The following is a 21,061-nucleotide window of genomic DNA, read 5'->3' as shown; positions in this document are numbered from 1 at the left end:
AATATACATATGCATGAGACTTCTTAGTGAATTGTTGGACACTTGAAGGGTGCCAGATTAATGTAAATATTGAGTCTTCACCATACATAGACATTTTATACTCATGAAGGAGCATTCATATAATTCTTATTTGGAAATTAATGTAAATCGTATCTTTATCATACATAGACACTCTACATTCATGTAGGAGTATTCGAGTTAGTGCTACTTGATGCATATCTCCATTATATGCGAATTTGGTGTATTTGTGTATGCTTTTGGCCTTATTATGATAAAAAACATGCTTGTTATCTTCCACTTGACTGTGCATCTTATTATTGATATCTGATGTCTTCTTGGTTATTTTTGGGTTGTTTCTCTATTATCTTATATGCTTATGAGCTGCACAGGTTATATAAGTAAGTATCTTTGACTAATACCTCGCCGCTACTTTGTTATTGGGCTTGATATTTACTGGGTACATGGGGTCGGTTGTACTCATACTTCACTTTTGCACCTCGCATGTAGATTTTAGAGCTGAACTGTTGGAGGAGCCGAGGGCTAGCATGGAGGATGTGCCAATGATCCTGTTGCAAGCTACCATTTTGTTCATTGTAGTTTAGAACTTATATTTCTGGTTATATATATATTCAAACAGATGATATATTTTTATTCATAGTAATGTTATGACTCTAAATCTTAGTTGCTCATGACTTGTAATACCAGTTCTTTGGATAGTTTGTATAAAGATTCGTATTCTTATTTCATTATTTATTGATGAATCTTCAGTTGAATTGTGTTTTTGCTGTTAGTTTGCCTAGCAGGTTGGGCTAGGCATTACTAGGATCTCGGTGGAATTTGAATCGTGACATATCGATCAAATTGTACGTAATTTAAATGGGAAGTAAAAAATACCACAGGATAAGAGAAAATAGTTGTTACAACCACACTTGCAAGTTGAAGGCGCTTCAATCTTCTACTTTTATTTATACTTCTTTTTTTAAAAAAAAAAAAAAGGGGGGGGGGGGGGGGAGTTGTCATGTGTCAATCACCACCAAACCGACCACGTTAGCATGTGGTACCCCGCAACTTGGGATCACAGAAGTATCTCAAGTTTGTCGTGAGTTTTGAGTCAAAATTGAGAAATTCGACCAGGATATTCACCTAGACATTATCGTAGTGGAATATTCCTCCCGCCGTGGTTTTATGACAGTTGCCTACACAAATCATATACAACGTCGCGACTCGTATTCATCCCTTGCTTCTTTTGGTGAAAACTCTAGAACATCCTCATTTCTAAAGACGGTCGCTACAGCTAAAAGCACTCTAGGGCTTCTCTTCTTTAAGGTAGTTTTACTTCACCTTCTACAACTACTATTCTTTTTATTTTTTTCTTTCTTAGTGGTGTTTGCTTACATAAAAATTATTTTTAAGTTTCTTGTTTCGTCAATTCGTTTGGACAAGATAAACGAACACCCCCTTTGCTATTTTCATCTTAGTTTTTCTGAGTTAGTATTGAAATTGACCCTTTTATCATAGAGATGAGTTTGGTTTCATATGTGTGTAGAAGAACCAAATCTATTAAACTGTTTGATCGATGAGTTCACTTTTCTTGAATCTATAGCAAATTGTTAGTTTTCTTTTGTTCTTTGTTTTGTTTTTGTTATTTCCATTCTGATATTAATTTAGTATCTGTAGTTTTTTTTTTTTTTTTTGGTTAAGTAACTTGAATTGCTAATTCCGAAAATTATAGAAAATTGGTTTAGTGATAGGAGACATCAATGTTCTATGGCATAGTTTTCCTTCCTTAGTGCACCCTGTTCAGTTGAATTTCTAGAAGGTTCAATACAAATAAAAAAGAAGGCAGCCCAGTGCATAAAGTATTCATGGGTCCGGGAAGGGTCGCACCCCAACGGGTTGTAATGTAGATAGTCTACCCTAATGCAAGCATCTGGCTGATTCTACAGCTCAAACCCGTGACCTATGGGTCACATGGAGACAACTTGACCGTTGCTCCAAGGCTCCCCTTCAGAAGGTTCAATACTTTTACAAAATTCCTTGCTAAGCTTCATTTAGATTTATGAGTATTCTTCATACCTTTTTCATATATCTAACACAGATTTAGAGCTAACACATGCTTGTTTCATCGCACCTTGCTTAAGTTCTTCCTTGCAGCAGCTGTTAACAGCTATAGATAGTTTAATTCATCGACTTGGAAAAACTGAAATATGATATTCGATTTAAGAAAAATGCTGTGAATGTATGGTTAATCATCATTTGTTTGGCTGCGCATTTGCTAAGGAATACTATTCTATTGGAAGTGTAGAACATGATTTAGCTACTAAAAATCATTTCTTCCAACCTGACACAGGTACTTGCTGGTGAGTTTAGTAAATTTTTGTCGATCACCCTCTAAGTGGATTGTGGAAGTTCACCTACTTGGTTCCCTGCACATCTACTAAGCAATTTTTGTGGTTCTTCAAAAGAGAGGATTTTAGGATATGCTGAAAGATGTGTTTGAGTGTTTGGGAGTCCGAAATTATTCTTCATAAGGTTTTGAGCTTAGCAGAGTTGTCTTTTTTCATTCCCAAAAAGATTCAGCCTCGGCGCAGTGACCACAGCTTCACCTTATGTGCCAAGATGAAACCTAGGTGGAATATTTGTATATTGCCTGTCACACTGATGGATGATTTATGCGAGGATGGTTGAGCAGCACATATCTGGTGAACAGATTGTACTAGCCAAGAGAGGATAGCTTACTATAATAGTACTGGGTTTCGTAGATTTTGAATGGCCAATACGGGAACTATTCTGTTGGAGCGATATGAATTGGGGAGATTACTAGGACAAGGTACATTTGCTAAGGTTTACTATGGTAGGAGTATCAGGACTGGGCAGAGTGTTGCCATCAAAGTCATTGATAAGGAAAAAGTTTTGAGGGTTGGGCTCGTGAATCAGGTCAAACGGGAAATATCAGTTATGAGACTAGTTCGACATCCTAATATTGTGCACCTTTATGAAGTCATGGCCACAAAGAGCAAGATTTATTTTGTGATGGAATATGTTAAAGGAGGTGAGCTCTTTAACAAGGTGGCCAGAGGAAGGCTTAAAGAGGATGTTGCACGAAAATATTTTCAACAGTTGATAAATGCTGTAGATTTCTGCCATAGCAGGGGTGTCTATCACCGGGATTTGAAACCAGAAAACTTACTACTAGACGAGGATGAAAACTTGAAAATTTCTGATTTTGGTTTAAGTGCTCTTGCTGAGTCAAAGCGCCAAGATGGACTCCTCCACACTACCTGTGGGACTCCAGCCTATGTTGCTCCTGAGGTGATCAATAGAAAAGGGTATGATGGGGCTAAAGCTGATATCTGGTCATGTGGGGTGATCCTATATGTGTTGTTGGCTGGTTATCTTCCATTTCATGACTCGAATTTGATGGAGATGTATAGGAAAATTGGCAAATCTGAGTTCAAATGTCCCAGTTGGTTCCCCCCTGAAGTGCGGCGGCTACTTGTGAGAATGTTGGATCCCAATCCACATACTAGAATTTCAATTGCCAAAATTAAAGAAAGTTCCTGGTCCAAGAGGGGAATAGCTTCTAAATCTGTCAAAGCAGACACTGAAAGGAAGGATCTGGCTTCAGCATGTACAGAGTCGGCTGCTGGTTCCTCTGAGAACAAGCAAAACGTGGCCACGCTGTCAAACTTGAATGCATTTGATATCATTTCCCTTTCTGCTGGCTTTGATTTATCGAGATTATTTGAGGATAGTCCTTTAAAGAAAGAAGCTAGATTCACATCCTGCAAACCTGCATCAGTCATCATATCTAAGCTGGAAGATGTCGCAAAGCGCCTGAATCTAAAAGTCAGCAAAAGGGATGCTGGATTGTTAAGGTTTGAAGGTTCAAAAGAAGGAAGAAAGGGGATTTTATCGATTGACACGGAGATCTTTGAGGTAACTCCAGCTTTTTATTTGGTGGAGGTCAAGAAGTCCAACGGAGATACATTGGAATATCAGAAAATTTTAAATGAAGGCCTGAGGCCTGGTTTACAGGATATTGTTTGGGCGTGGCAATTAGAACCACCACCTCAACAGTCCGAACAGCAGCTGGATGAGCAATCAAATAGTCAGCTTCAGCAACAACAACATTCAGATAACCTGCAACAACTCTCGGAGCAGGAGCAGCAGCAACTGCTATGTCCACCGCAACTACTTCAGCAAGAGCAGTTACCTTGATTATATAATACACTTTCAATTTCGGCATTATCTAGTAGATGTATTTTTGGTTCCTCCAGTCTCCTGACTCTTATATGTTTCGTCTGTGTAAATGTCTCTCAAGTATAAGTGTTTTTCTGTTTTTTTTTTTTTTTTAAAATAAAAGGTGCAAGTGTTGTTTTTCTTAGTTTTCCTCTTTTCTTCAATGCATCTTGCAAATGTGTTGATTTCCCAATCTGATTTCAAGCTTTGAATTTTGAAATGAAATTGCTGCATCTGTTTTCAGGCTAAAATCCTTTTGACCTACTGGTGCTTTTGGGACTACATTTGCATGCTCATGAGAGGAGTTTAAGTAGAGAAACATGGTTTGTGACGATTCATATAGTCGAGTCCCACTTATTTGGTTTGTGACGATTCATATAGTCGAGTCCATATGCATGCGGTCACTTAAGTCTTTCACATTTAGTTGGAAACCATCGTTGATTCTGATAGTCTAGTCGAGTGATTTTATGGTGTGCCTCACGCAACTAAAGTGTTTTTTTATCTCATACATTTGTGGATTCATATCTTACATATTTGGGTCCACAAAATTCCGGAACGATGTGAGACAAAAAAGAGGCCTCGCACAACTAAAATTAGTTTGCGTGAGGTACAAAATAAAAGAAATTCTAGTCTAGCTTGTGACTTCGAGCCCTGTGCCTTAGAAAGAACACGCGCAACCCTCTGATCATAAGAACGTGACAACAATCAATGTTGTACAAAAAAATTTCCAACTTTTTTGTTGCCCCTATTCGCTTTTGGAGTTGCGTATGATTGTCCCATTGAACCTTCCTCTTTCCATGTTTGTTCTGAAAGTCAGCAGCAAATTATTGTCAAAAACGAAAGCTCCAGGCCACGTGGACAAGTGACTGCCTTAAGTAACAATAAAAGATCTTCAGAATGCCCTTTTGTTGTACAAGGATTTTTTCTGTACATACGCGTATCTAGTAAATTACAGGTCAAGCAACTTTTGCTTTGTATGGAGACTAGGAAGTTTCTTGCTTGCTTTAACTAACGGGAGAACGAGGAACACCAAAATTGTTAAAATAACAAAAAATAAAGGGAAAAGGGTCAAAATTGTCCCTCTGCTATTGTTTATTGGTTACTTGTGCCACCCGTTACACTTTTCGGCCATTTTCGTCCCTACCGTTAATGAAGTTTGAAAAAATACCCCTAACCCTAACGTTTTGACATTGTGGCAGCTGACCACATCAAGTTTATCCATGTCAGCTGCCATGTCAGCTGCCAAGTCATTAATTAACCCACCCCTTTTCTTATTAAAATATTATCATCTTCTTCTTCCTCACACTCCCTCGCCTTCCAACTTTACCAATAGCCATTATCCCCATCCAAAAACCACTGCTCCTGGCACTCTATGATCATTTAAAAACACCAAACAAAGAATCGATTTACTCTTAAGGCCGCAAGTGCTTAACTAAAGAAACAGAAAAAAGAGCTTGTTTTCACAGATGGTAAGTCCAAAATTGAACTTTTGTTATATGTTCTGCTTTTTTATTTTCAACAAAGTTAAAATCTTTTGTTTTTTCCAAAAATATAAGATAAGTTTTGATCTTTATGGTCTTTTAATGGTGAAAATTTGTATTTTTTAATAGGAGGATGTGACTGTAGCAAATGGATTCTAAGGTGATGGATTGGGCTTGAGATATTATATACAGAAATATACTATATATTAGTATGGATGTTGTAGTTTTAAATTTAAAATGTGATTTTAAATACCGTAGAAGGTCTGAAAACGCCATTGAAGGCCGATTGAGCTTTTGGGTTTTGTCGATTTGAAGATGCCGATGTATAAAGAAGAAGAGGTTGGATCTGAAATTTTGAAGAGCTGGCAGCGTTTCATAGCTAAAAATCCTGAATGTGAACTACTTGATTACTTGAAACGTTAGAGAAGGAGCTAAAAACTCCATTGGAGGGTTTTTTGGTGAAGCTTGAAAACATTAATGGGCTTTTTGATCTGGTTGTTGTTTGGTTTAATTGAGTAATGGGGTTTTGTTTTGATGATTGTTGAGGGGTCGTAGTTAAATTCTCAGGTCAGTTGGTGACGATATGGGAGCTCTCTGTCAAAATTTTGGACTGCAAAAAAAAAACAAGGGGATTGTAGTTCAACAAGTCAGATAATGGTGCACTAATCCATGTAAAAGATAAGCAATTTGGTGGTTGAGAGTTCATGAAAACGCAGATGCCAGTGACAGCCTCCGATGAGAGACGACGGGTTCAAATGACTTGGCAGCTGACATGGCAACTGATATGGATAAAATTGATGTGGTCAGCTGCCACAGTGTCAAAACGTTAGGGTTAGGGGTATTTTTTCAAACTTCATTAACGGCAGGGACGAAAATGGTCGAAAAGTGTAACGGGTAGCACAAGTAACCAATAAACAATAATAGAGGGGCAATTTTGACCCTTCTCCCAAAAATAAAAAGCTACGGAGTAAATGGTTGGAACTTCGGTTGGGAAGCTAGTATGGAAATTCTTGATCTCACTCTGTATTGGTAGGTCTCTTCATGTAAATAATACACGAGGGAAGTTATTGTTTATGAAGGGTTCTATTAAATAAAGAACAACTTAGTTTTAACTAATATTTCCATGTTTATATTAAAGGACAAGGGAAAAAAATATGCAAACAATAATATTCAAAGTAGAAATTGAGAAGAAAAAAGAATATGCGTCACTTTCGCGTCTTCACTCAATTGAACATGTAAACAATAATAAGAAATTACTAAAATATTTCACAGAATGAGGGGATATTGCAAAACTTTTTCCACCAAATACACAATAGATGTTTTATTTCTTTTTAAACAAATCACTGAAAACAGAAGAATCTGTGTATACTGTTAAAATCGGGCTTACCCAATTTTACTATTGATCGTGGCCAGGAAGTTGCATTCAGGGTTAGCCTCGTAGTGGAGCAGATCAAAGTGACGAAGACAAGGTACCGAGTTCGATAATCGAGGTGCCCGAGATCGAGGCCGACAGCGATCGAGACCAAACAGAGCAAACTTCGAGCAAAGCACAATAACAGGAAAGCGAGATATCCGTGACTGATCGAAGATCATGGCGGGAATCTCGGAACGGATCAAATCAAAGGCAGTTGTTTAGGCTAATCATAGGGTTTGCTTCTGTAATTAGAATTATACCATAGATAGGATTCCTCTACTATATAAACAGGGTCCTAATAATTTTGTAAGCACCTCACACTCTAAGATATCAAAGCAATATAACACCTTTTCTATAGTTCATATTCTTGTTCATTGTTCATCAGCTTGTTATATTTTAATTGTTCTTGCACAAATTAGCTCGAGGGCATTCAAGCTCGAGGGTTGAATTCCATTCAAACACTGGTTTGCTTTATATTACTATTAATTTCTATTATTACTCTTTACATTTATCAATTGGTATTAGGTGAAATCACGTGTTCTTAAACCACATTATAAGTTTAATCGTTATCAAATTTTAAGGGTAAACAGTTTGGTGCCCACCGTGCGGCTAAGGATAATAGTGATTGTCTGGTATTAATTCTCGTAATACACACTACTTTACGCTTGTTCTTGTGGGTGTTTTTGATTTCAGGATCAATATGTCTAACTCGCAAGCAGTACCCACTCACGCCGATGACGACCTCGGTTTCCATAGAGAAAACGATATGTAGCCGCCCCAGGGATCGAAGTGCCTCAAGCTGTTCACGAGGGAGTACCAATCGCAAACCCCGTCGATGTCAGTTCGCACGTCGCCCTAACTGCAAATCTGGGCATCGACCTTGGAAATAGTGACCGCAGAGATACCCGAGAAGCTGATCAGAACGAACAGAGTGGCGGAGAAGACCAAATTAGCCTTCGAATGATATTCGAAATGTTGTAGACTCAACAAGCTGTGATAGCGCAACTCCAAAATTAGAATCGAGCACCAAGCATAATTGAGCTTGAAACATCAGAGGAAGTTGTTACACATGCACAATAAAGGGGAATGACTTAGAAGATGATGAGATTGAATCTATCTGATTGAAGAAATTTGGAGAAACTTTATAGAAGGGTGCCATGATATGCTATCATAACTTACCACCCAACTCTATTGATTCGTTTGCTATGCTCACAGATTCTTTTATGAAAGCCTACGCCGGAGCCATTAAAGTTGCAACAAGGAAATCGGACCTCTTCAAGGTAAGACAGAAGGATAACGAGATGCTCAGGGAATTTGTATCTCGGTTCCAACCGGAGAGAATGGATTTGCCTCCAGTCACCGATGACTGGGCTGTTCAAGCTTTTACACAAGGTCTCAACACTCGGAGCTCCATAGACTCACAACAGTTGAAGAAAAATTTGATCGAATATACTGCTGTCACTTGGGCCAATGTACACAATCGATATCAGTCGAAGATTAGGGTCGAATATGATCAACTAGGAACTCCAATTGGTTCGATTTAACCCAGCAGGCCCGTGGACAGAATTAAAAGGGACATCGATCTGGAACCACGATCAAATAGAGATAGATACCAGCCATACAATGGAGATCGGAGAAATAATGGGCCCGGATGCAACCCCGCACGGGATGATAGAAGGAATGATCGGGGACAGAGTTCCCGGGGTCTTATGAACAAAAGTGGTTTCGATAGGGATGCCAGGTCCAAAGAAGCACCTTGATTGTCATAATACAACTTCAGCGTCGATGCATGAGGTATTCTATGAACCATCAGTCGGATTAAGGATACTTGATGGACCAGACCCTTACAGACCAATCCAGCTCAAAGGAACCCTAATCAAATGTGCAAATACCATGGTACCCATGGTCATAGAACCGGAGAATGCAGACAACTAAGGGAGGATATAGCCCATCTATTCAACGAGGGTCACCTTCGAGAATATTTAAGTGATCGGGCTAAGAACCACTTCAAAAATAGAGATTCGAACAGGCAGAACGAGCAGGAAGAGCCACAACACGTAATTCATATGATCGTTGGTGGGATCGATATCCCTCAAGGACCAAGAAGTCACATAGCAACCATAGTCACCGGCCTCAGCCTGATTGGAGGAATGGGAAACCTTCGAGGATGATGATTATATGATACCTCGAACCTTCATGATCCCCGATGATTTCGATGCGATAAACTCAACGGTTGAAGAGCTGGAACAAGTCATACTGATCGAGCATCTGCCCAATCGAAAGGTATACATGGGCACGAGGTTAACTCCCGAGCTCAGGAAAAAACTCATTCAATTCCTTTTAAATAACATGGATTGTTTTGCTAGGTCCCAGTTAAATATGACGGATCCCACCGTATATCACTACGCATCGACTGAGTTTGGACCTGAAATTCCGCCCGGTGAAACAAAAGAGGAGACCCCAGTCCGAGGTAAAACATGCAGTCATTAAGGACGAGGTAACAAAACTTCTCAGTATAGGATCTATTCGGGAGGTAAAATATCCCGAATGGTTAAAAAACGTAGTTGTAGTCCCTAAAAAGGGAAACAAACTTAGAATGTGCGTAGACTATAAGGGTTTAAACAAGGCTGCCCTAAAGATCCCCTTCCTTTGCCGAATATCGACCGCATGATCGATGCCACGGCTGGTCATGAGATCCTTAGTTTGCGTGATGCCTACTCCGGGTACAATCAAATACAGATGAACCCGGAGGATCAGGAAAAGACTTCGTTCATCACTAAGTACGGCACCTATTGCTATAATGTAATGCCGTTTGGACTAAAAAATGCTGGTGCTACTTATCAGCGCCTAGTAAATCGAATGTTCGAAGAACAAATAGGTAAATCAATGGAGGTTTATATTGATGATATGCTAGATAAGTCCCTGCGAGCAGAGGATCATTTGAAACATTTACAAGAAACCTTCGACATACTGAAAAAGTATAACATAAAGCTTAACCCAGAGAAATGTGCATTTGGGGTCGGCTAAGGCAAGTTCCTCGGCTTTATGGTATCAAATCGGGTGATCGAAATCAACCCCGATAAAATCAAGTCAATCGAAGACATCATAGTTGTTGACAATGCCAAGGCTGTACAAAGGTTAACAGGACGCATAGCCACCCTGGGTCGATTTATTTTGGGGTCCTCAGATAGGAGCCATCGGTTCTTCTCACTATTTAACAATTCTCCCCCATGGCTTGAATTTTCAAAAAAGTAATTTTGATCCACCTTCTTCACATAGCCTTCAACAGGTCGTATCTCCAAATCTCTACGACAATGTTTTTCACAACGTGAGTAGTACTCCGGCGAAATTTTTCTGTCAAATCTCATGATTATTGTCAAATAGGTTGTGGCTAGAACTAAACCCGCCAAGATGAACCTGACTTGAAGCTTGCTCTGATACCACTTGTTAGGACCAAAAAAGCAGGTCTCATGCAGAAGATAGTAAAGCAAACCTTAAACGATGATACATCAGACAACAAAAGAGAAAATATACCTAAAGAGACACAAACATTTAACGTGGTTCGGTCAATTGACCTACGTCCATGGCGGAGATGAGCAATCCATTATATAAAAGAGTACAAAATATCGAGAGAACAACCTCACGAAGAGGCAAATACAAGTGACAAACTAACACTTGTCCCATAAAGTTCTCCCCCTAAACACGACTCTCAAATCCCATATGGCTACTGTATTGGTGGAAAAAAAAGACATGACACATGGAACAATAGTAAGCTGATGAGGCATGACATGTGGGGCGTCGATATAGCAACAAGTGGCACTCACAATTAATTGAGTTAAAAATGTAAGTTTGGTACGGGAGAAACACCCACGGGGTAGCATAGATAAAAGAATTGGGCCCGACAGTTGTCAAAAGTGAAATGGGAACAAAATGAATAAAGGTTGCAAAGAACGGAAGATACACGAACCAGGAACAAAAAAGGAAGGGGAAACGGAGCAGTTCTGACGAATCTTTAGTCATAGAAATGCCAGTTACATTTATCTATGGTAATGGTCAATCAATACAATTAATGCCCTTAATAAGTCCAAATTAAGTGTGAGAACCGTTATCATTATTTGCTCTTATATAAGGATAAGAATTTCATTTGTAAGGACTGGTTACGACTATTACTAAAATTCCTTGCTTTATTCAAGTTTTCAGCCTTGATTTTGGGAAGTGACTGTCAGTTCATTCCTTATTTTTCTTTGCTAATCATTTCCATTATTTTTTCTATTTCTTCTAAGATTATTAAGAAAGTGGAGTAAGCTTTGGATATCAGTAATCCATTTTCTTCTAAATATTGACTTTGACCGAGAAATCTATTTTTGGTTAAACAAATTGGTTCCGTTACTGGAAAACTGATAATCTTTTCACTTTATAAATTCTATTTTTTGATAACCAACTATGTCAACTGCTAATGAAAATAACCAGTTGAACCAACAAGAAGGAACCCCTCTCCCCTCTCCAATGGGATCCCCTCAGCAATCACGTGGATGTTCACCTGAAAGGTCTACATCACGTGCTGATGATCAACAAGGGGACGAACAAACTGTAGAGCAAGACGCTCTAAAGCACTTGATTGCAGAACACGTGAATAATTGCGCTCTACAAGCTTTTGTTGGAGGATTGCCCAATGCGCCACAAACTCCTCCACCGGTCAATACAACAACCTTAGGAAACCCACGCTCAGGGCTTGATAATTCTGAAAGTGGAGGAATTCCTAAGGAATCTCATGATAGAGGGTCAGGTACACCAAATAATTCTAATTTATAAAATTTGGTACTAACTGTTGACACCCAATTTTTTCCTATATATTTTTTTCAATATGAAAAATAACTTCAAAATGGTATATGTACGTATATATAAGTATATCCAAGTGTTTCTTTACTTTTCCTCAATTTTAAAAGATTTTTAAATCTATTTATTCTCCTGTTTTATCCATAAAAATCCAATTATTACTTCCAAAATTATCATTTTGGTGATTCACTTATTGCACTTTTATATCTATACTAAAATATATCCAAGGGAATTTTTGCACATTTTTACAAATTTATTTAGTACTTTTAAAGCTAAATTGCATATAATTGCAATATTAGCCTCTTTTATGATTTAACTGCGTTTATATTCATAAAATTAAGTCCAGTATTTTTAAATAATTAATTATGTGTTATAAATCATTTTAGTACCTTTAATTTATTTTCAGAAATTATTTTATTATTTTTATAAATCAAATGGGAAAATAGCTATTTAAAATCTAGCCAGATTTCATTTCAATTATGGCCTAAATTCTACCCCAATTTACCCCAACCCAATTCCTACTCATACCCGACCCCAACCCAGTTAAATAGACCCATTCCCGGATCCCCACCTAACCCTTTAAATCTTAGCCGTTGATCATTTAGATCAACGGCCACGGGCTGCCCTTTCCTAATTAAACCCAAAAGACCCCCCAATCCTAATTCATTATTCACAATCCACCGCCCTTGAACTCTTCTTCTCTCCCAAATCCTCTCTACAACAACCCCAAACCCTAGCCGCCGCCACCCTAATCCACCCTAATCCATGGCCTTTCGAGGTCACCGGAGACCTGTACCAGCCTTTCATGGCCTCTACGTGTTTAGTTTTGTGGTCTCATGACCAGACTCTGAAGGGGCTTGGTCCAGTCTTTGCTCAATGACCTTTCTCCGATCATCTCTGACCTTTCTCCGGCTAGCCATGGCCATTCGAGTCAGACCTTTGACTCTCCTATTTAGATCGGTAACTTCCGAAGCCTCTCTCACCTTTTCTAGATTCTTCTGAAACCCTAATCTCTAAGGTCTTTTCGACTTCATTCAGGTTTATCTTAGATCCATGCTTGCCATGAGTTTTTAAACGCCTTCTCGAAGTTTCTCTAACTTTGCTTTCAAAAAGACTCTTTTTTTTTTTCCGTTTAGGGTTTTCCTTCAAGTTCTTTTCAAAATCTTTTCTCTGATTTTAGTGTGTCTGTGATTCTACTATGTTTATCCATGTTATTCTCCTATCTGAGTTTAGCATGTAGAAACCCTAATTTCTTTTGGGTTCATTCGATTTTCTGAAGCTGCTTGCTAAGTGTTTGTTTGATTTATTTGTTTATCATCTTTAAACTCGATTGATATGGAAAACCCTAATTTCTTTTGGGTCCATTCGAGTTTTTAAAGCTGTTTGCTAAGTATTTTTTTGATTTATTTGTTTATCTTCTTTTAAGCTTGAATATTGTTGAAGAAACCTATGTCTTTGGGTTTGAAACTATTCGCTTGAATACTTGACTTGATTTGAAGTTCCTTTATTTCAGCATCTCTTTTCTTTATGTGACTCCTCTGTCTAGGTTCTTACTATCTTTGAAACTCGACTATGCTTAAAAACCCTAACTTTTCAGAAGGGTTTTCTCATCTGTTATTATGAGACCCTCTGCATGCTTCTGATACTTTATTTTTCTTCACTATTTACTCAACATGATTTGACCTACTAGACTAGCCTGCTTCGAATGTTTGTTGAACTTTGTGCTACTATTGCATGCTGTTTCTTTAGCCAATAGTTTGGCCTCACATGTCTATTGTTTGTGCACTCTATTTATATGCTGAGGTTCCTTCTGTAATTGATTTTCAATCTTGGGACTGATTTCAGAACTTCTCTTTTTGCGGACTCTAATTTCACTCGCCTGTTAAAGTAATTGATCCCTTTCCTTATTTTGCCTTACTGAATCTTTTTCCCAAAATAAGTGTATCTCTGTACTTGGACTCGATTGCTTACTTAATGTTTTATTACTTCTTTTTATGGTAATAATCAGTCTGCCTACAAACTGATTTTCTTTCCTTCTTTTGAACCTGTTAGCCCCGTCAAACAAGTGATTCCTCAATTAAAGGGGAATCACTTGGTTGATTGATTCTGACTATTGATTGTTTCCATATTTGTATTGAACTTTACTTATTGCCTTATTTCTCACATGTTTTCAAAAACTATAAAAACCCACCTCCTTTTCTTTCAAAAGGACGAAAAAAAAGAAAAAAAAGGCAAGGAATAAAACACTTGAGTTCAGACACACACTCCACTAAAATCTCTCTTTTCTCTGTTGCTACTTGTGGTGCTGCCTTACCTAGCCGGCTGAAAGGCAAGGCTAGGCTGTAGGAAGCTTGCTTACTTTTTCTCTGCATTTGCATCTTTACTGGTATGTTCTAACTAATTTTCAGCATCAACAACAACATGTTTCTTTACTATTTCCTGCACCCTTGTTTGTTTCCTGTTTGTATTTAATCAAGTTCCATTGTTAAGCATGCTGTAATCTGCCCTTTCTATTCTGAATTAATGCTTTCTTATGAATTTTGTCAGTCACTTATTATGGCTTATGAATCCTAAACCCCCATCCTCAATGTGTTTGGTATCTGTGGTTGGTTTGGGGAATGACAACATTGGACATTGCTGTGCATGACCCAAACCTGATCCCCCTGGGATCATAACCTCCATGTCCCCTCTATATGTTGTGTGTTCTGATTGGTTTATAGGCCAGCACCTTCTATTGCTGTGCATGCCCAAATCTGATCTCTGCCTAAGGGTATATGCTCTTTGCAATATATTCCCAAACCCCTGACCCCTTTGTATGGAATTATGTACTCTGTGATTTACTATTACTGTTTTCCCATCATCCCTTACCCCTTCATTTCTCCCCTCAGTTTTTAAATCTCTATTCTTGCACTTCCACCATGTTCTTAGACTTAAGTTCTGCCCCTCTTGTGTGAGCCTTGCCTTGGGATCCATGAGTTCCCTCTGAACTTGGACACATAAGGGCTGGCCCTTCCACACTGCACTCACCTCTATCTGGTTCTATGAACCTGGGTGTAAGCACTGCCCGGGATCCCTTAAGACCCTTAGGGAACTTTAACACACCCAGGTCTGAGAAAGGCTTTGAAACAAGTGGTATTTGAGGCGTTTTGTTCCATAACTCAGAGAGGAAGTCAGAATCATGCTTCATATGGTTGTATTTTCCTTTTTTTTTTATATATTTTCTTGATGTAATTCAGCAACTGGTCTGTAATAATTTGTAATAAGCACTCGGGATTGGCTGGTGGAAATGGGATGGATAATTATGCATGCTCAAGGGTAGAAAACATGCTCATAGGATTTGTGTTCTGAATGATTCAATTCTACATTTTAGAAAGCATGTCTATAGGACTGGTTTTAAATCCTGCATGTTCAATTCTGCATTTAGACACCATGTCTATAGGATTTATTATAAATTCTTCACCTTTGACTCTACACCTAGTTAACCTGCCTATAGGACTTTATTTAAAATTCTGCACGTTTGTTACCACTTAGACACCATGCTCTAGGATCTAAACGGCTATAAGCAGATATCATGTTCATAATGTTAAAATCAGTATTTTATAGAGATCATGCCTATAGGAATTCCCAAGTAAAATCCTGCTTGTTTCCATTTCGCGTAGATATCATGTCCATAGGAATTAAAGTCAACAATAATGGATATCATCGTCTGCAGAATCTGAAACCAGTCTAATTTAAATCAGTTTCACTCTGAACCAGTTTTTTTTAACAACCTTATTCCCTATTTAACACGGTTTAGCAAGCATGCCTATAGGATTTCAAACCGCTCGTTTTTATATTTGCTACTGCTTTGCCACACTCTGAATCAGTGATAGATACTATGCTCATAAGATCTCCCCCAAACACTTAGGCAAACCTTAGGTAATAACAACAAATAAAATTGAGCCCGCTTCTGTTAACTAGTAATTCCTACAACCAGTAGGCAGGCCTGATTCGGACTTCTTATCTGAGTTATGTAATAAATTGGTCTGCTTCAACAAAAATAATCCCCCTGCCTTAGTATTTTCTTAGATTCAGACCTTGATTGTTGTTTGAGTCATGCTATTTTGGTTGCTTTGCTTGAGGAGGTATACATGAGCCTTCAGTGTTTACGTGCTTCCCTTTCAATGTGCTGTCCTGTGTGTTTTGTAAGTCGCCTTAGCATTTTCACCTTCAAACCTCAAATTCAGCCTAATATCCCTCCCCTTTAGGACTAGTAGTCCTAAGTGCCTTCGGGACTGATAGGAATGGGACGGGTAATAGCATGCAATAGTGGTCGAGACCAATCCGCGCTTTAGTACCTTAATGGGATGGGAAGGTTAGATATGGATATGATGACCGGTGCGCTAATACCACGTATAGCCCCTCTTTTGAGGAGTGATTATCGGGTATTGCATTGATGTGATCCATATTATAAATAAAACTAGGACCCCCCTCCCCTCTCTTTCTTTGCCTTTAAAGCATTATGACTTCTTTTAAAAAAATCAGCTTTTTTTAATGATTGCTCTATTTTACTTCCAAGAGTTTGTGTATTAAAATCTCCTCTTACTTGAGCATTATCTGCTTACATGTTAATTGCACCAAATTCACAAAGAACAATCTGGCCGGGAACCACACTAGTGGATCCTGAGGGGTGCCTAACACCTTCCCCTTAGGATAATTTCAAGCCCTTACCCTATCTCTGGTTATCAAACAACTTAGTAGTGAACCTTGTAGGTGTTCTAATGCACCATAAATCATTAGGTGGCGACTCTTCAAATGCAAAACCCAGTTCCCAAAAGGAACGAGTTGCCCTATACGCAAATGTCATAGACCCGATTCTCCCGATGCAAAGAGGGTAAAAAGGGGGCGCGATAGCATGGCGAGTCTGCTGGGGATTTTTAGGCTTTTACCATTTTAGATTATTCTTGTGAATTTGTACCTCTCTCTATGCGCAATTATCTGTTTAATTTCCTCTAGCATTTAATTTCTTCTTTAAAAACAAAACTGACATGTCTCCCTTGTTTTCTTTCCTTTATTGCTTTAAATTATGAAACTGCTGTATTTATCGCTTCCTTAATGTGCAAATACATGTCAACATGATTTCTTTTTAATTTTTTCATAATCATGCTCAACATCATACTCAACTCGTGCCAAAACAAATACTATAGCAACGCTTATAATGAGTGGTTGCGCTCTTCCTATATCATTACCCCCTAAATTCGGAAAGGCATATTTGCGGTAAAACCAGTCGATCAACAGTGTAGTCGACGGTTCCGTGCCTTCCCCCCTTGAGTTGTTAGCTCAAGGGTACCAGTCTAAAACCTCATAGAAACCATACTCTGTTTAAATTGTGCATACATCATGGTCAAACCTAGCCGGGTCAGTTATGTTGTCCACATAATGATCCTTTAAGATAGCCCTGTCCAAAGTCCACTGGGTTTCCCTAAACCCAAACGGACATCAGCACGTTCTGTGCATTTATTTGGAGAACTAAATGCCTAATGTTAATTGTTGATGTTAAATAGTCGAGTCTGGTGGGGGTAGGGTCTAACCCTTCTGTTTTGCAGATAATGGGGCACGAAATCCCCAGATTCGGCATGGTTACCAACATCCACCCAAGACTGCTAAGCCGGTGGAAAGATCTTCACTCTAGGGATCAAACTCTCGTCCGAAAATATCTAGGAAATCTACCTTACCTCCTGGAGATCCAACCCAATAACAAGATCATAGAAGCTGCCACACTGTTTTGGGATTGTGAAAAGGCTGTGTTCCGCTTTGGGGACATCGAAATGACACCCTTGCTAGAGGAAATAGGAGGATTGGCCGGTTTGGTGTGGGAAACTCCGGGTTTGCTAATGCCTGAGAACCGCAAAGGTAGGGGCTTCCTTAAAATGATGGGTTTGAAGAAGAATCCAGAGTTAACATGCTTGAAGGATTCATACATTCCTTTTGATTACTTGTATGAAAGGTACGGTCACAGCAAATCTTACCGTACCTATTCTGGCAAATTTGCCATCACATCTTTGGGACACATCCATCGCAGAGTTTTTGTCTTCATGTTCTGTTTCCTGGGGCTGGTCGTGTTTCCAATGAAGAAAGCAAGGATCCACACCAGGTTGGCTATGGTAACCAAAACCCTAATGGAAGGGATTGATGGGCAGGCATTCAGCATTGTACCCATGATTATCACAGACATATACCGAGCTTTGGAGAAGTGTCAGCGAGGAGAAAAACACTTTGAAGGTTGCAATCTATTACTCCAACTCTGGCTCATGGAACATATCCAGAGAGGCGAATATCGACAAGAAATCCGGCGTAGGGACTAGGATGATCACATGCTTTCCATCACCAAAAGCGAATGAATAACATCCCCGACATGTTTGCTCAGCCAGAGGATGCTAAAGGATGGATCGAACTATTTGATAATTTAACCGAGGAGCAAATTCAATGGATGTTCGAATGGTTTCCAGTGGAGGAATCCATTGCCCGATCAAGAGACACACCTTTCCTAATATTGATTGGTCTCAGGGGGACACACACTTACGTCTCACTTCGGGTTATGAGGCAAGCTGGTAGGAAGCAGGTTATACCCAGGGTCGACTAGATGAGTCATTTCCGAGCACACTTCCAAGAGGATGATAGTCCTTACAAGTGCCACGCACAACATGTGTGGCACTACAAGATCATAATGGGGAGAGATACCATCGAGCCAGACAGGTATCATGCTGGTTGCGCTCCTTTCTACTCAGGTTGGTTGGAAGACAACCATGATGGTCTGGGCCAGCCAGGGTTTGCTCGAGGTCACAAGATTATACATGGAAGGGCCGAGGCACAGGTCAAATACAACCAATTACGCAAAAGAATCTGAGAGTACGAAAGCGAGCACCGCGAGATACAAGAGTCCAACCAAAAGCTATTGAGGAATGGAAGGACATGGCTGTCAGTGCCAACAAGTGACTGGGATACTTGGAGCAAGGAATACTGGAGTTGGAGAGAAAGTTTCTCAAGAGGGTCGAAGATTGCCAAAATGCTGAAGGAACCGAAGGCGGATATCTGGCCAGGGCCTACCTAATGCTGGGACTTCGTGAGTTGGGGAAGCTGTTCGACGGAGCAAAGGATGCCAAATCTGGGGAGGGTCCCTCTGGGACCAAATAGATACGAGTTTATCTTTCCGCTTTATAAAATGTAATAAGGCCAATGGCCATTAGTGATTTCATTTCTTGTTTATTTAGTGTCGTTTTGGGATTCGTCTATTTTTTATCAATAAAATAAAGCATTTAGCATTCTAAGTTCTCCAAATCAACTTGTTGCTAGGCCTACCTCGGGCACAAAGAGGTCCCCAAATTAGGACACGATTTACGTTCCCGCACTATGTGTCTAAATATTGCAATACTTCCTATAATCCTCACTAACTTGGTTACCTTTTTTCTTTTACTTTTTATTTTTATTCCCCTCCCCAAAGGTTAGTTCGTGCACTCTGGCAACATCATCCTATTCCACGAGACCCAGGGGCCCTCCACCCACTCCTCCTCTTAGTCCTATCAAAAACAAGAACAAAGGCAAGATGGAATATTTGAACAACGTCAGAAAGGAGAATTCAACTAAACGGGTAGAGGTCACTAATGGTCATGGTACTCAGGAAAATGTATCCCAGCTTGAACAGAAATTGCCGAAGTTCCAGGAAGAGCTCGACCAGGTTCGGAATCTGGCAAGCTTGTCATTCTCGCTCAGCACCCCAAATATCACCTTTCCCAATACTCAAAGGTACTTGCACTAGTCCACACTTTGAACGAGCATATCTGAATATTTAAAAGGTTTTTAGTGATGAATAACCTATCATATGAAAGGCCTTTGAGTCTAGTTTCCAACACTTCAAACCATTCGTCATTTGGACATTCCTACACAAAGTTATAATCAAATTATCAAAGGCTGGAAAATGCAATCCTGTGTCGAATTTGCAATCGCAAATCTGTCGCATTTTTGACTTTGCGATCGCAGATCTATCGCAAATTGGACCAGTGTTGCCCAGTTTTGGGCACCTATTATGCGGTGCATTATGCGGCCCACATTCTTGTTTTGCGGTCCATTCTGCGATCGCAGACCCGACTTCAGAGGCTTATTTATCCTATTTTTATAACCCGACCCCATTTTGATATATAGGATTTGGGGTTCATTTTGGAGTAATTTCCTACTGATTTTAGAGAGAGATGAGAGCATATAGAGAGAGAAAGGAGGGGCCTAGCTTCATAATCATCAAAATCTTGCTCAAGTCTTCAAGAATCAAGGAAGATAACCATAAAATTATCCTCCATCCGGGTGAGTCCTACTTCCAAAATGTCTTGCAAGAGGTTAAAGGTTCCAATATGTTGTGAGGGACAGAAATAGGCCATGCATGTGGGACTAAGTTGTAGTATATTATATTAAAGAACTAATATGGGTAGTTCATATTAAAATTGGTTGAGGGAGGAAGGAATTGCCATTTCTAAACCTTGTAGTCTACTTCACATGTTAGGTGTTGGATGAAATTCCTAATGGAGTTACACCATGGATAATCTTCCTAATTATTAATCAATTTCCGCTATCTCCTTATAGATTGTTATTGCTAGAGGTGTTGGTGTATTGTAGAGATTTAAGGAAAGATCCATTGAGGTATGTATGGCTAAAACCCCGTCTTCCAGAAATTGAGCTCTGTCGGTGTTTGTGTAAATATGGTAAGATTAAAGTTGAATTGTAGTATTGATTGTTGTTTCACATGAATTTGGGATGGCAACCTTATATGCGTGATAATGTGTCTCAATATGATAAATGTTCTATTCTTGATAACTTGAAAGGGGTGCAAGGAATATAAATCATTTGTTGAAATGCTTAGACCTTAAATTTGAGTTTGAAGCTGCATATGTTGTGTTATCCATGTGAAGTCTCATCTATGCTTACAATCCTAAATGCTATTGTGTGCCCATATTTCCCTAAATTGCAAATCTATCATTGAAACTGGGAATGATGTGAAGTGTCCTAGTGCCAAATGTATGACGTGATAGTTGTGGTCCCAAGTGCCTATGAAATGATATAT

At 39.2% G+C, this 21,061-nt stretch overlaps 1 protein-coding gene across 2 annotated transcripts; it reads left to right on the top strand.

The window, feature by feature from the left end:
- On the top strand, positions 1,116 to 4,387 carry LOC109229218 (CBL-interacting protein kinase 2). Of its 2 annotated transcripts, none has more exons than XM_019394584.1 (2): positions 1,116 to 1,326; positions 2,351 to 4,387. In XM_019394584.1, the coding sequence occupies exon 2, from the start codon at positions 2,770 to 2,772 to the stop codon at positions 4,219 to 4,221; it is 1,452 nt and encodes a 483-aa protein (XP_019250129.1). In that variant the 5' UTR covers positions 1,116 to 1,326; positions 2,351 to 2,769; the 3' UTR covers positions 4,222 to 4,387. The 2 variants fall into 2 exon arrangements, with proteins under 2 accessions (XP_019250129.1, XP_019250130.1); XM_019394585.1 differs by lacking the exon at positions 1,116 to 1,326 and adding an exon at positions 1,392 to 2,014.

Source organism: Nicotiana attenuata, chromosome 7 (assembly GCF_001879085.1).
Source record: "Nicotiana attenuata strain UT chromosome 7, NIATTr2, whole genome shotgun sequence".
NCBI classification, from domain to species: domain Eukaryota; kingdom Viridiplantae; phylum Streptophyta; class Magnoliopsida; order Solanales; family Solanaceae; genus Nicotiana; species Nicotiana attenuata.
The sequence above is the reverse complement of the archived record's forward strand: the minus strand, read 5'-3'. Positions and strand labels throughout refer to the sequence as shown.